At 44.0% G+C, this 14,670-nt stretch overlaps 1 protein-coding gene across 4 annotated transcripts in view; it reads right to left on the reverse strand.

Moving 5' to 3' along the window:
* AGAP1 (ArfGAP with GTPase domain, ankyrin repeat and PH domain 1) overlaps positions 1-14,670 on the reverse strand; it is a 373,158-nt gene that overhangs the window by 233,896 nt on the left and 124,592 nt on the right. For all 4 annotated transcript variants that reach the window (XM_035139168.3, XM_088666036.1, XM_088666000.1 and 1 more), the window contains one exon: positions 12,737-12,864. In XM_035139168.3, coding sequence (XP_034995059.3) covers positions 12,737-12,864 — 128 coding nt within the window. The remainder of the gene's footprint in view (positions 1-12,736; positions 12,865-14,670) is intronic.

Genomic DNA, 14,670 nt, shown 5'->3' on the forward strand with positions numbered 1-14,670 from the left:
GAGAGCATTTTTTTAAATAAAAAGATCCAAAAATAATTTTTTTAGCCAAGCTGTGTAAGCTCTACTTGGTGAAGGGGAGAAAAGTGGGGTGGGGAGGAGATGAAGGCACGAGGAAGAAAAGAGGGGCGATTGAAGAATGCAAAGGCTGTTTTCCCTTTTAGGGAGAGACCTCCGTGCGCGCGTCTGTCTCTCTCCCCCCCCCCTGCGTCTCTCTCTCTCTCTCTCTCTCTCTCTCTCACACACACACACACACACACACACACAGCCCACCTCTCGCTTCCCCCCACCTTTCCCTAAATTCCCTTCCATTCAATGCACGTTGATTTCCTCTTAAGGGGAATCTCCCGTGTCTGATTGTTGTCTCATTGCTTTTACCGGGCATAAAGCAGCCTTTTAAAAATCCTGCTGCAGTTTTCTTTCTACCTTATGCTGCTTGGTTGTCTGTGGAGCTGCCCCTTTAAGGATTTGTAAGTAGTCTGGATCGCAGTCCTTGCCTTGGGGACTTTTATTTATTTATTAAGGACTTTTTCCTTCGCTGTTTGCGAGCTGCTAAAAGGAGCTGCTAAACGCTGCTTTACACAAAAGTTAAACTGCCGGTCCTAACAACACGTGCTTCCTCACCTCGCTGGCTCAATTGCTTCTCAATTGCTACCATTTACCAAGTCAGCAATCTTAATTGCTGCTTAGCTGGCTTCTTTGTTCTCAGCAGGTAGCTTCTTTGCTATCAGTGATAGCACTGCAAAGTGCTATGTTGTTGGAACTTCAGACAGTCTTGCAGTCTTGGGCAGCTGGCTGGTAGAGATCCTTACTTGCTTTAGGTATAGGCTACTGCTAGGACTGTATCACACAGATAGATTCCATTATACTGGTTTAGATTTAAGAAGCTCCAGTGTAGCAGATTGCTATTAAGTGAGTCCCCACCTTGGAGGAGAGAGAGAGCAGCCCTTCGCGAACATCCCAGGGCCGGGGAGAGAGGGCTGCACCAGGGACGCACACACCTCCCTTCCCTCAGACTCGTAATAAAAATACCGGTACCAGTAAGACATCCCACCAAAAATAAGCCACCCTGTGGTTTTTTGAGAAAAAAAAGTAATAAGACGGTGTCTTAAAAAGGGGGAAACACGGTACTAGGGAAGAAGAAGAAGAAGAAGAAGAAGAAGAAGAAGAAGAAGAAGAAGAAGAAGAAGAAGAAGAAGAAGAAGAAGAAGAAGAAGAAGAGGAGGAGGAGGAGGAGGAGGAGGAGAAGAAGAAGAAGAAGAAGAAGAAGAAGAAGAAGAAGAAGAAGAGGAGGAGGAGGAGGAGGAGTTGTTGTTGTTGTTGTTGTTTGGATTTGATATCCCGCTTTATCACTACCCGAAGGAGTCTCAAAGCGGCTAACATTCTCCTTTCCCTTCCTCCCCCACAACAAACACTCTGTGAGGTGAGTGGGGCTGAGAGACTTCAAAGAAGTGTGACTAGCCCAAGGTCACCCAGCAGCTGCATGTGGAGGAGCGGAGATGCGTACCCGGTTCCCCAGATTATGAGTCTACCGCTCTTAACCACTGCACCACACTGGCTCTTTATCTGGATTGTGAAAGAGCAGTGCACATCATGGGTGGGATGACTTTGCTGCTTTACAACAAACCAATTTTTTGAAGTAGTCTTCCACCAAAAGCAGCAAAAACCAGGGGGATAGTGCCAGTGTTGGTGTGATTTTGGAAGGTTGCAGCCTTGAATACTGATTCAATCTATGGGCAACTCCTACAAGTAGCAGATTCAAAGCTCCATGAAGTGAGTGACTTGTAATGTCATCAGGTGGATTCTTATCCTGGTCCAGTATCTTACATATACGGTAACTTTTCTGTTTGATACCCACTGAAGTAGAAATCCTAACATAGAATCATGAAATCATAGAGATGTAGAGTTGGAAGGGACTCCAAGGGTCTTCTAGTCCAACCCCCTGCAGTGCAGGAATCTCAGCTAAAGCATCCATGACAGATGGCCATCCAGGCTCTGCTTAAAAACCTCCAAGGAAGGTACCTCCCAAGAAGGCAATTAAATCTGGTGTGACCCATCAATATTATGATCATCAAGAGTCTATCTGCTCCATACGTGACATTATAAATGATGTATGGCTGGTGGAAATCGCTTAGTCAAAACAGCCTGGCGTGCCTAATTTGGCTTCTCACTGCTGGCCTAAAATGGTTACTACTAGAGACTCCAGGTTTCCAGCCATGGCCACATTTCATGGTGGACGGTCTCCGCAGCCCCTCCAGGGGCTGTGAAGACGTTCAGGCAATGGGGAGGAAGGAAATGAGGCATAAATTCTCCCAAAACTTTCCAGGGGTACTGGAAATACTATGGCAGCCGCCAAGCTGCATGGCCCCGTGTCTGCTACTTTGGAAGTCAGAACAGGAGCGACCTGGGAGCAAGCCCCTGCCAAGGAATGAGCCTCCCTCCGGTACTATCCTGATTTGCGGAAAGGTTCCTTCTTAATTTGACCAATTGGCTAAACTATGAGGTACTTTTAATGCAAGATACTGTATGCAAAAGGGCTGCAGTTAATCAGCTGCTGAAATAATTAGGACTTTTGAAGGTATTTGAATGGTATTTTAAAGCTCTGAAAATCCCTGCAACAGCCGTGAATGTAAATGGGGAGGGCAGGGTGCTTAATGTTTTATGATTATTGGATATGGGGTTTCCCCCTCTGCCCACTGAAGTACAATGGAAAGAGACATGTGTAGTTGTTTGTTTCTTGGAAGAAGGGGATCTAAGTAGACCTTAGATTTATGCTTTACAATGAATTTTATATGGTTTTACTACATCTAACCCCTTCCCCCTTGAATGAGGAGTGAATGGATGAAATTTATGACTACCTCCTGATGGGCCTTATGGGAGAAGGAATTCAGTGAAAAATGACCCACATCTGGAGCTGAGGAGAGGCTGGATTTGAGAGAGAATGGGTACTGAAGGAGACGGCATAGCAGGGCGAGATCTAATAGCTGAAAGAAAAGTTCTGGAAGATTCACCTGCAAAATGTTTGGCTGTGGTCTGTGTGTGACTGTATTATCATTGAGATGCAATTCAACAGACAAAAACAGACACTGCAATAAAACACCTAACCAGTGAAAGATTGACGATTGGAATGGACGAGATGTAGAGGTGGTGTCTCCCCTTTGCATTAACACCCCAGCACAGTCAGCTTGATATTTACAGTCTTTATTACATATGTACAAGAAACAGCTACAGTTCAGGATTATGCGTCTAAACCCGTTGAGTCAGATTTGGGGAGTGGCTTCCTCCAATTCCTGTGCCAACAAAGTAGGCATGGGAATTGCGTGAGACGTCTTTGACCCTTACGTTTCATTTAATTCGTCTGTGCTGATTTGAAAGCCCCCTCCCTCCCAGAGTCTGACCTCCCTTCCCGGACCTCTGGCCGGTTGAAGGGCTCTGCAGCATCCCTGAGCCCTGCCTCCTCGTGGCTAATCTCTACCCTCTCTTCCACTTCCTCTATCTCTGGGCGGTTGAAGCAGCCCCAAGCCCCTGCTCCGCCTCTTCTGTCACTTGCTACTCTGAATAGTCCCTGACATGAGAGGACTTGAGTTGGAATACGACGCCAAAGTCTGGAAACAAAGATTTAATAGGAAATTGCATATGCTATTATAGATTATATTTACCGTATATTCCTGCGTATAAGACGACTGGACGTATAAGACGACCCCCAACTTTTCCAGTTAAAATATAGAGTTTGGGATATACTCGCCATATAAGAAATACAACCCGGCGTATAAGACGACCACCGACTTTTGAGAAGATTTTCCTGGGTTAATAAGTAGTCTTATACGCAGGAATATACAGTATACTAAGGTCTAATTGAGCTATTTGCTGTTTGCAGGGCTCTAAAGGGACAGCTCTCCTTCATGTATCACTGCCATGTCGTGGGAAAGGGGTTTGAATAAAAAACCTAGTGCGATGCTACAGCTCGCAGTGCGAGCTGTAATTTATACCTTTCCCCCCCTTCCTTTTTAGCTGCCCCCCGCCCCGGGTATGTCCATGTGTGAGCACCTAGAAAGGAACACTGTGATCACTAAAAGTCAGCATGGGTTTCTGAAAAAAATAGGTCATGTCAGACTAATCTTATCTCATATTTTGACAGAGTCACAAGCCTGGTAGATGAAGGGAATGCTGTGGATGTAGCCTATCTTGATTTCAGCAACGCCTTTGACAAGGTGCCGCATGATATTCTTGTAAAGAAGCTAGTAAAATGTGGGCTAGACAATGCTACCATTCAATGGATTTGTAACTGGCTGACTGACCGAACCTAAAGGGTGCTCATCAATGGCTCCTCTTCATCCTGGAGAGTAGTGACTAGTGGGGTTCCACAGGGTTCTGTCTTGGGCCCAGTCTTATTCAACATCTTGATCAATGACTTGGATGATGGGCTTGAGGGCATCCTGAGCAAGTTTGCAGGCGACACCAAATTGGGAGGGGTGGCTAATACCCCAGAGGACAGGATCACACTTCAAAATGACCTTAACAGATTAGACAACTGGGCCAAAGCAAACAAGATGAATTTTAACAAGGAGAAATGTAAAGTACTACACTTGGGCAAAAAAAATGAAAGGCACAAATACAGGATGGGAGACACCTGGCTTGAGAGCAGTACATGTGAAAAGGATCTAGGAGTTTTGGTTGACCACAAACTTGACATGAGTCAGCAGTGTGATGCAGCAGCTAAAAAAGCCAATGCAATTCTGGGCTGCATCAATAGGAGTATAGCATCTAGATCAAGGGAAGTAATAGTACCACTGTATTCTGCTCTGGTCAGACCTCACCTGGAGTATTGTGTCCAGTTCTGGGCACCACAGTTCAAGAAGGATACTGATGAGCTGGAACGTGTCCAGAAGAGGGCAACCAAAATGGTCAAAGGCCTGGAAACGATGCCTTATGAGGAACGGCTTAGGGAGCTGGGTATGTTTAGCCTGGAGAAGAGAAGGTTAAGGGGTGATATGATAACCATGTTCAAATATATAAAAGGATGTCATATAAAGGAGGGAGAAAGGTTGTTTTCTGCTGCTCCAGAGAAGCGGACACGGAGCAACGGATTCAAACTACAAGAAAGAAGATTCCACCTAAACATTAGGAAGAACTTCCTGACAGTAAGAGCTGTTCGGCAGTGGAATTTGCTGCCAAGGAGTGTGGTGGAGTCTCCTTCTTTGGAGGTCTTTAAGCAGAGGCTTGACAGCCATCTGTCAGGAATGCTTTGATGGTGTTTCCTGCTTGGCAGGGGGTTGGACTGGATGGCCCTTGTGGTCTCTTCCAACTCTATGATTCTATGATTCTAGCCATTGATGAGCACCCTTTGGGTTCGGTAAGCCAGCCAGTTACAAATCCACTGAAGCATTGTCTAGCCCGCATTTTACTAGCTTCTTTACTAGAATATCATGGGGCACCTTGTCAAAGGCCTTGCTGAAATCAAGATAGGCTACATCCACAGCATTCCCTTCATCTACCAGGCTTGTGACTGTCAAAAAATGAGATCAGATTAGTCTGACATGACCTATTTTTCAGAAACCCATGCTGACTTTTAGTGATCAGTGTTCCTTTCTAGGTGCTCACAGACCATTTGCTTAATGATCTGCTCTAGAATCTTTCCTGGTATTGATGTCAGGCTGACTGGGTGGTAATTGTTTGGGTCCTCCCTTTCCCCCTTTTTGAAAATAGGGACAACATTTGCCCTCCTCCAGTCTGCTGGGACTTCGCCTGTTCTCCAGGAATTCTCAAAGATAACTGCAAGTTGGGTGACAATGTTTCTATTTTGCTTAATAAGTGTGTGGGGGGGGGGGGGTGTCAGCGTCGCTTGTGTAGGTTCTCTGCTGTTCACTTGTGTTCCTTTGATGGTGAGAGATGTTGGGGTTGGCCTAGGATATGGTTGTTCCTTTGTGGTTGGCTGTGGTCTTTGTTTTGTGTGTGAGTGGGGTGGGGGAGTGTTTTGGGTCAGGTTAACCATATTGATTCGTATGCTGTTGGTGGTTTTTTGAAACGACTAAACTAGCCAAGTATTCTTGTACTACCTCCTTACTTGTTCTGGGCTAAAGAATCAAGTTTTCTGAAGTCGGCGTTCTTAAAGTCTAGAATTTGAGTCTTCGTATGCTTGGTTGCTCCTTTCTGCTGTATAATAAACTCCAGAAGAGCATGATCACTCCCACCTAATGATCCTGCCACTTCTACCCCACTAACCAGGTCATCACTATTGGTTAGGACCAGATCTAAAATGGCTGATCCTCTTGTTGCTTCTCGTACTTTCTGGACAATGAAATTGTCTGCAAGGTCAGTGAGGAATCAGTTCGACCTTATGCTCTTGGCTGAGTTTGACATCCAACAAATAACAGGATAGTTGGAATCCCCCATTACTACTATCTCACTTCCTTTTGAATGCTTGGCCATCTGTTCCAGGAAGGCATCATCTGTGTCCTCAGTTTGGCTTGGGGGTCTATGGTAAACTCCCACAATGAGATCACTGTTATTTTTCTCTCCTTTAATAGTGTTCTGCACACTTTGCATTGCAATGTACATTACATTGCAATGTAAATGTATTGCAAAGTACATTTACATTGCAGTGTAGCCAAAACAAAATTCCAAGTACTGTATATTAGTACTTGGCCAATAAATTATTATTCTATTCTAGTCTAGTCTATTCTATTCTTTAATTTTGACCCAGATACTCTCAATTAGGCTTTGAAGTTTTAAATCCAGGATCTCTTCACAGGTATACACATCTCTGATATATAATGCCACTCCTCCTCCTTTCCTGTTTGGTCTATTTTTCAGAAATAGATTGTATCCCTCTATTACTACATTCCAATCATGAGACTCATCTCACCAGGTTTCAGTGGTGCCTATTATGTCGTATTTACTTTGCTGTACCAAGAGCTCAAGTTCATCTTGTTTATTTCCCATGCTCTGTGCATTAGTATACAGACATTGAAGACCATTGATCATTCCCCCCATGTCTCTTATTTGAGGACTTTTTCCTCCCACCACTAGGTTTGCTTGTTGTTTGTTCCATTTGTTCCTTGACATTTGGATGATCATCTTCAGCACTTGATAGATTCCTACCTTCAGGACCACTGTCTCCCTCCCCCACATAAGTCAGTTTAAAGCCCTCCTGATGAGGTTTTTGAGATTCTTGGCAAAAACATTCCTCCCAGCCCTTGTGAGGTGCAGCCCATCACTTGCCAGAAGTCCATCTTCAAGAAACTGCAGACCATGACAAGGCTGTAAATTGTCTCTCTGCTTATTTAACTTATATGCAGAATTCATCATGCGAAAGGCTGGACTGGATGAATCCCAAGCCATAATTAAGATTGCCGGAAGAAATATCAATAGCCTCAGATATGCAGATGACACAACTTTGATGGCAGAAAGTGAGAAGGAATTAAATAAGCTTTTAATGAGGGTGAAAGGTAAAGGTAAAGGGACCCCTGATCATTAGGTCCAGTTGTGACCGACTCTGGGGTTGCGGCGTTATTGACCGAGGGAGCTGGCGTACAGCTTCCAGGTCATGTGGCCAGCATGACAAAGCCGCTTCTGGCGAACCAGAGCAGCACACAGAAATGCTGTTTACCTTCCCACTGTGCTTTCGAACTGCTAGGTTGGCAGGAGCTGGGACCGAGCTCACCCCATCCGGGGATTTGAACTGCTGACTTTCTGATCGGCAAGCCCTAGGCTCTGTGGTTTAACCCACAGTGCCACCCGCGTCCCAAGTGTGAAAGAGGAGAGCGCAAAATATGGTCTGAAGCTCAACGTAAAAAAAACCCTAAGGTCATGGCCACTGGTCCCATCACCTCCTGGCAAATAGAAGGGGAAGAAATGTAGGCAGTGAGAGATTTTACTTTCTTGGGTTCCATGATCACTGCAGATGGTGACAGCAGCCACAAAATTAAAAGACGCCTGCTTCTTGGGAGAAAAGCAATGACAAACCTAGACAGCATCTTAAAAAGCAGAGACATCACCTTGCCTACAAAGGTCCGTATAGTTAAAGCTATGGTTTTCCCAGTAGTGATGTATGGAAGTGAGAGCTGGACCAATAAGAAGGCCGATTGCCAAAGAATTGATGTTGGGAAAGATTGAGGGCACAAGGAGAAGGGGACTGCAGAGGACGAGATGGTTGGACAGTGTTCTTGAAGTTACCAACATGAGTTTGACCATACTGCAGGAGGCAGTGGAAGACAGGAGTGCCTGGCGTGCTCTGGTCCATGGGGTGAAGAAGAGTCGGACATGACTAAACAACAACAACAACAACAAAGGGGCAGCTGAATGAATATTATTGGCAAGTGTGAAGTGATGCCAACTAGAAGCTAAGTGAGAGTGGATGCAGCAATAATAATAATAATAATAATAATAATAATAATATAATTTATTATTTATACCCCGCCCATCTGGCTGGGTTTCCCCAGCCACTCTGTGCGGCTTCCAACAGAAATATTAAAATACAATAATGTATTGTATTTTTAAAATACATTAAAAGCTTCCCTAAACAGGGCTGCCCCATAAGTCTGGTAGTTGTTTTTCTCTTTGACATCTGGGGTACATCTTTAACATATCCTGTAATGAAAGCAGGAAACCTTTTTTAAAAAGAAAAGAATTTGTATTAAATTGAATTAATTCGATCTGATTCAGAATAATTCGGAAAACTAAGCAAAATAATTAGCAAAAACAACTACCGTATTTTTTGTTCCATAGGGTGCACTTTTTTTCCTGCTCAAGAGTAAGGGGAAATCTCTGTGCGTCCTATGGAGCGAATGCCATGGCTCCGGCAGCGGGATCCCTCGGCTGCCCCTGCAGTTGGAAGCTGAGGGATGCCTCCGCCGCTGGCGCCATGGCTCCCGCCCGTCCCTCCTTGCTCCTCCCTGCTTGCTGCCCCCATCCGGCACGCTCTAGCCGGGAGTGGAAGCGCCGCCGTGCAGGGCAAAGCAATGGACGGCTGAGTGAACTGATCAGTAGATCACCCAGATACCAAATGGAGATGAACCAAAAGTGTGATAGACCACATGCAGCCCCAAAAGGCCACATGAAAGAGATTGGTGTGAAGAAATTTTCTGTGTGATGGGCAAAACAGTATATAGAGAACTATTTGAGGTCTAGAATAATTCACAAGGTGTATTCTTTCTGGACACTGCATAGAATACTGAGTAAGTCCTGAATGGAAGAGTAAGTGTTGTAATATTATTTTATTGAGAATACAGTCATGCCTCGGTTTAAGTGCGCCTCGGTTTGAGTACTTTCAGTTTCAGTACTCCGCGGACCTGCCTGGAAGGGATTAATCCACTTTCCATTACTTTCAATGGGAAAGTTCACTTCAGGTTAAGTACGCTTCAGGTTAAGTACAGACTTCCAGAACCAATTGTGTACTTAAACCGAGGTACCACTGTACTGATTTTCAACACATATTAATTATAGGAAAGAATAAGTTTGTTTCTGGTTGGACATTTGACTCTTGGAATGGCCACAAGCCTCTTGTTGGGCAGATATAAATAAAAAATAGCAAAAAACAAAAAGGTACACACTGGAGGAAAAAATATTCAAAATGTACCCAACAAATTTGCACAGTGAGGATACCACATGGCATTTCACCTAAGCCACTAATTACAAAAAAGCCACACAGGCTGACAGAGCAGTGGCAGTGAGTTTAAGATTCTTACTGTGTTTAATCCTGATGCACCTGATGCAAGGACCTCTAGGCAGCCCATTGATCTTTGATAGATTAATCAACTCAAGGCTGCTATTAGGGCATCAATAAAAATCTTTTCCATAACTTCACAAGGCCATGTATAATACCTAAGGCTAAAACAGACACTGGAAATCCATGACAGGAACTACTGTCTCAATATTTAAAAGAAAATCAGCTGGGGAGGGAACAAATTAGATCAGAACTGTAAGGGAGTTAATCCTTGCCCTACAGGCTACTTTCCTGTAAGTTTTCCCTAATAGGCAAACAGAAATTTGGGGGAAGCTTTAGTTCAGGAAAGGTTCACTGGACGTAAAGGACTAACTCCTTCTTCCAGCTTCTCAAGTCAATTTGGTCTGCCCCTACCCAACAGCTGCGTTTGAAAGACAGAAGTTGGACTGGCCACAAAATTCTGTAGTAAGGAATTTAAGGTTTCAGCCAGCCAGCCTAACCACTTTCATTCCACTCCCACTCCCAGAGTTTTCCAGTATAACAGCTTTCCAAACTGAGCGTGCTCTCAATTTCTCCCACTCCATATTTCCCCCCCTGCAAATGTTGGGGCATCCCTTGAGTCCACTGATACATCCTTCTTATGTGCAGGCAGTGCCATTTTGGAAACACAAGGATGCATGCTAGGAAAATGAGCTTTGTATTAGTAGAAAAGGTTAAAAGAGGCATATGTTCTGATTAATCTCCAATATCTTGGCAAACTTGTCCAAAATCCACATAATACTATGAGTGCCCCATCTTCCTCTGGCAAACATGAGAAACTGCAAAGAGGTATGAGGAAACAGCTATTTCGCATTGTGTTTCAGAAATGCTCTGAGCACATTAAAAAGTGTAATACAAATACTGATAAGCCCCAACTCTTCTCCTCCACTCAGAGTACCTCAGAACTACAGCACAACTGCTGGGACAATCCTCCATATCCTTCCAGAGCTTGAAACACAGAACAATGGCTGGATCTTGTCCATGCTGGATTGGCTTGATAGGTGCTTCAAACACCACAAAAGCCCAGCACAACTGCAGGTGTTTCCCCTTCGTACCTTTAAGCTTGGGAAGAGCGATAGAGCTCATCCATGTGACAAAATCGTTTGGAAACACTCTTAGCCCCACAGAAGTGACACATGTTATAAAGTATGCCTTTTCGAAGGAGTGGAGGATTAGCCCTGGCATTTGCATTGTGCTAGCACTTCAAGTATCTCTTAAATTCAGCATGACATCACACAGGATCTCACATTGCCTTTTCATAGATGAGCATGGTCTTGACCACCACAAATGTTGATTGGCCAGCAGGGCCATCCAAAAATGTGTCGTCGTCGCCCCCCAGTTTGATCCTTAGAACCGATTGTTTAGTGTACTGCACACTCTACCTTGGGTTGCCTGCTAGAAGCACCTGACTCATTCTTTTAATCGTGCCATCCAAGGACACTGAGAGTTTAGAGCAAAACTATTTTGTGGAACATGAGAATCCTGCCTAGTATCTTGCACAGATTCCTCCTTTGAAAGTTCTCCAGACTAGGAGATAAAATTAGAGCACTCTGAAACAGCTGAGAGATATCCCCTTCAATGAACTGTGAAGGTTGCCCATGTAGAGAGGAATGGAAGGATTCCCCAAGCTTCACAAATCTGGTGTTTGCTATATATAAAAAAGCCTTGATTGGTTTGTTGCTTTTGTTTTGTTTGTTTTTTAAATGCTACTTCTGAATTAAGTACTCCCCCACTCTGGTTCCATTGGGGAACATCTCCCTGCAAAATTCACACTGCTATTATAGTTACTGGGTAGTAGCAGCTTCCATCATTGTGGAAATTGGGAAAGTACAGTATCTATAAACATTTGCTGTTGGCCCAGGATTTTGAGAATCTAACACAATATGCTTGTTTTCTCACTAAGGAAACAATGAACATAAAATTAGAGGGACATCTAGTCCTGGGATCACTATTCCAATACAGTACACCTCCCAAAGCATTGTTGTCTGATAAACGTGTTCAGATGTGGTCTTATAACTTGTAAAGCAGGAGAAGTGAGGTACTTGTGGGACCTCCAGATGTTGCTGGACTCCAACTGCCATCTGCAGGTCCACTGGTTCCTTACCATGGCTTTAAAAATGTTTTATTCATATTTGAAACTTCATAATGTTCAACAAAGCTTTCAAATGTTAGTTGCATGCAAGGAGTAACAATTGGCCCTCAGGTAAGCTGGCAGGTGGCTGTGCTCTGCTTCCAACTATACACAAAGACATAGACACTTTAGACTGCATAAGTGATTTCGCAAAGGGAGATATGTGCACAGCCTAATGGCTGGTAATAACAGTGTCTGGTAACTGGGTGAAGTGCCCTCATCAGATGCTTTTTCAGGATACATGTAAGCTGCTCACCAACTTCAGGTGAATAGGCCAAGTGCCTCCTGTAAAAGGATTGTGATGAAGAGTATATTACACCGATGCTCCAATATCTGCCTTGATTTTATGTGGCTCTAAAACAAGGCATTGTTGCATGGTGGTTGGTTGGTTTTTTAATGTATACACCCCTACACTGTTTGAGCCTAATACATGTAATATTGATTGTGGATTGTGGATATCTCCAAGGCAATCTCTAAACTTGATTGTGAACCACCTCTTAAAGTATCACACATTTGGCCAAGTTCAGACAACAAAGACACATGGAAATACATAGTTTCAACTTTACATAGTTTAGAAGCAATTTCCAGGCTCTATTTAAGCGGCCTTTTTTTAGAAGGTCATTGAGTATAGGTGGGGGATTCTTTAGCTCTTTAACTGTCGTTGCACATTATGAACCTTCCAAGGGCACAGCAACTCAAAGAAAGCTATCCAAAGAACAGCTGAAAATACTCCCTGCTTGAGGTTGTCAAGACACCCGTATTCTATTCCTTGGTGTAACAGCGCTGCCTTGTGATATGAAGAATCTTCATCAAATGCAAGAACACTGGTTGCCAATGCCAATTCCCATTGTCCAGTTTGTATCTACCACTAAAAGGGATGCAAATAATGACATTCTATTTCATACCTGGCTGATCTGTACTGCAGAAACCTGGACTGAACATACAGATGAGTGGCTTGGAGAGTTTGGTAGGGATTTGCAAGGGCCTATTGAAAGCTGCTGCTTTTTTCTTGTTGCAACAATCTTCTGTGCAACTGTAAAGACAAAATTAAAAGAATTTGATTACATAGAAACCCTGTGATGCAGTGTTTTGCTCCTCTATTCAGAGTCAGGCTTACATTAAATACCACTTTCATGATCTGACCAACAACATAAACTGGCAGTCCTGCAGCTGATGCACATAGAAACTACAGAGGAGCAGAAGCTAATGGTAAAAGTGCTTACTTGTCTGTTGCTGTTGTTATTAGTAATATTAGTGTACACCACAAATCTCTTGAAACCAAGATGTGTTTTCAATCACAATAAACACTTTAAAAGTGAAATCAATTTCTTCTGGATTCCACATGAATGAATTTGCAATGAGAACAGTTAAGTGGATCATTTGTTTTCAAGAGGGAAGCTAGAACACCAGAGATAGAATGTCACAGTATTAAAATTATTCTGAATGAAACACAGCCTCCATCTCCAAGAAAAAGAAAAAGGAGGGGGCAGCTTTGGGTGCAGGGTGTATTTGTTTCTGTAACTTCTCCTGGAGTAGATCAGCACAAAGTTTAAAAAAGGAAGGCCAAACTGAGGGATATTTCAGCTTCAGTTTTAGCTGGTCTACTCTCAAGGTCTCAAGGCAGTTTTCCAAACCTGTTACCCTCCCAATGTTTTAGACTACTTCCAACCTAGTCACCATGGCCATACTGAATGGGGCTGATGGACGTTTCATTCAAAATGTTTGGAGGGGAAGGCGTTGTGGTGTTTGTCTGTTCTTTTGGAAATGTCTGTACAGGGGGAGAGAAAGGGTTAATACGTAAACCAATAGAAAAGCCCAGAGGCTTTTAAAAGGCTTGGCCAGAGGTTTAACAGTGGAAGAAGACAGTTGGAAATAGAGAGACAGTTAGTTTGGTTGGTTTCTTGTGGGTGGGAGGCATGGGAGTCAGAGTGGGTTAGAGACAGAGAGAGTGAATTGGATTGCCGTGTTTCAAAGTATTTAAAACTTGTTTGCGTTCATAATAAACTGGAATCTTTGTTAATACGTTACAACCTCTGAATATATTACCGGGAAAACCTGGTTGCTGGCAGTGGAAGAGAAGAGACGTGGTGGCGCAGGGTCAATAGTCTGTGGAACGACTGGGGGCTCTGTGTGAATGCCACATCTGTCCTATCGCACCAGTGAAGCTGATAAGAGGGACCTGTTACCAAAGTGTTCTACCTCCCAGAGATTTGCCCCACATGCCGTTCCACCCAATGGCAGCTTGGACCAGCACAACTGAGCAAGCTGGGTGAATCAGGGGGTCTGCAGGGTGGGACTCTACCCCACCAAACACCTGATTCGCCCAGGAGCAGGGCAGCAAAAATAAATAACTTACTGACTGGTGAATCAGGGGGTCTGCAGGGTAGAGTGGCAGCAAAAGATGCATCTATCCTACCAAACATGTGATCCTCTTGGCAGTGTGGCAGCAAAAAAAGTCTCTTTTGTTGCTGTGCTACCAAGGAAATCAGGTGTTTGGTGGGTGTAGTAGAGCAGCAAAAGTTGTGCACATTTACTGCCGCTGTGTCCGACTGACCAGCTGACTGCAGCTAGGCAGGTGGAGTTGCTAAGCACCAAGGGTGGTGCCTGGACATCTCCATCCAGTCACAAAAGGCCAGTTGTCAGTAGCAAAATGTGACTGGTGAATAGCTAATTTCGGACGCCGCTCACAAGGGGTCTAAACACACATGGATCTAATCCTCAAACCCTCTGGCGAATATGCTCATTTGCCCATCTGGGTCATGTATTAAGACTAGGTCACATGTCATTTCAAGTTTCACCTCTGATTTAAAACTGGAGATTCAGTTCTTGACTTATATAA

This window comes from Zootoca vivipara, chromosome 1, assembly GCF_965207765.1.
Source record: "Zootoca vivipara chromosome 1, rZooViv2.hap1.1, whole genome shotgun sequence".
Taxonomy (NCBI): domain Eukaryota; kingdom Metazoa; phylum Chordata; class Lepidosauria; order Squamata; family Lacertidae; genus Zootoca; species Zootoca vivipara.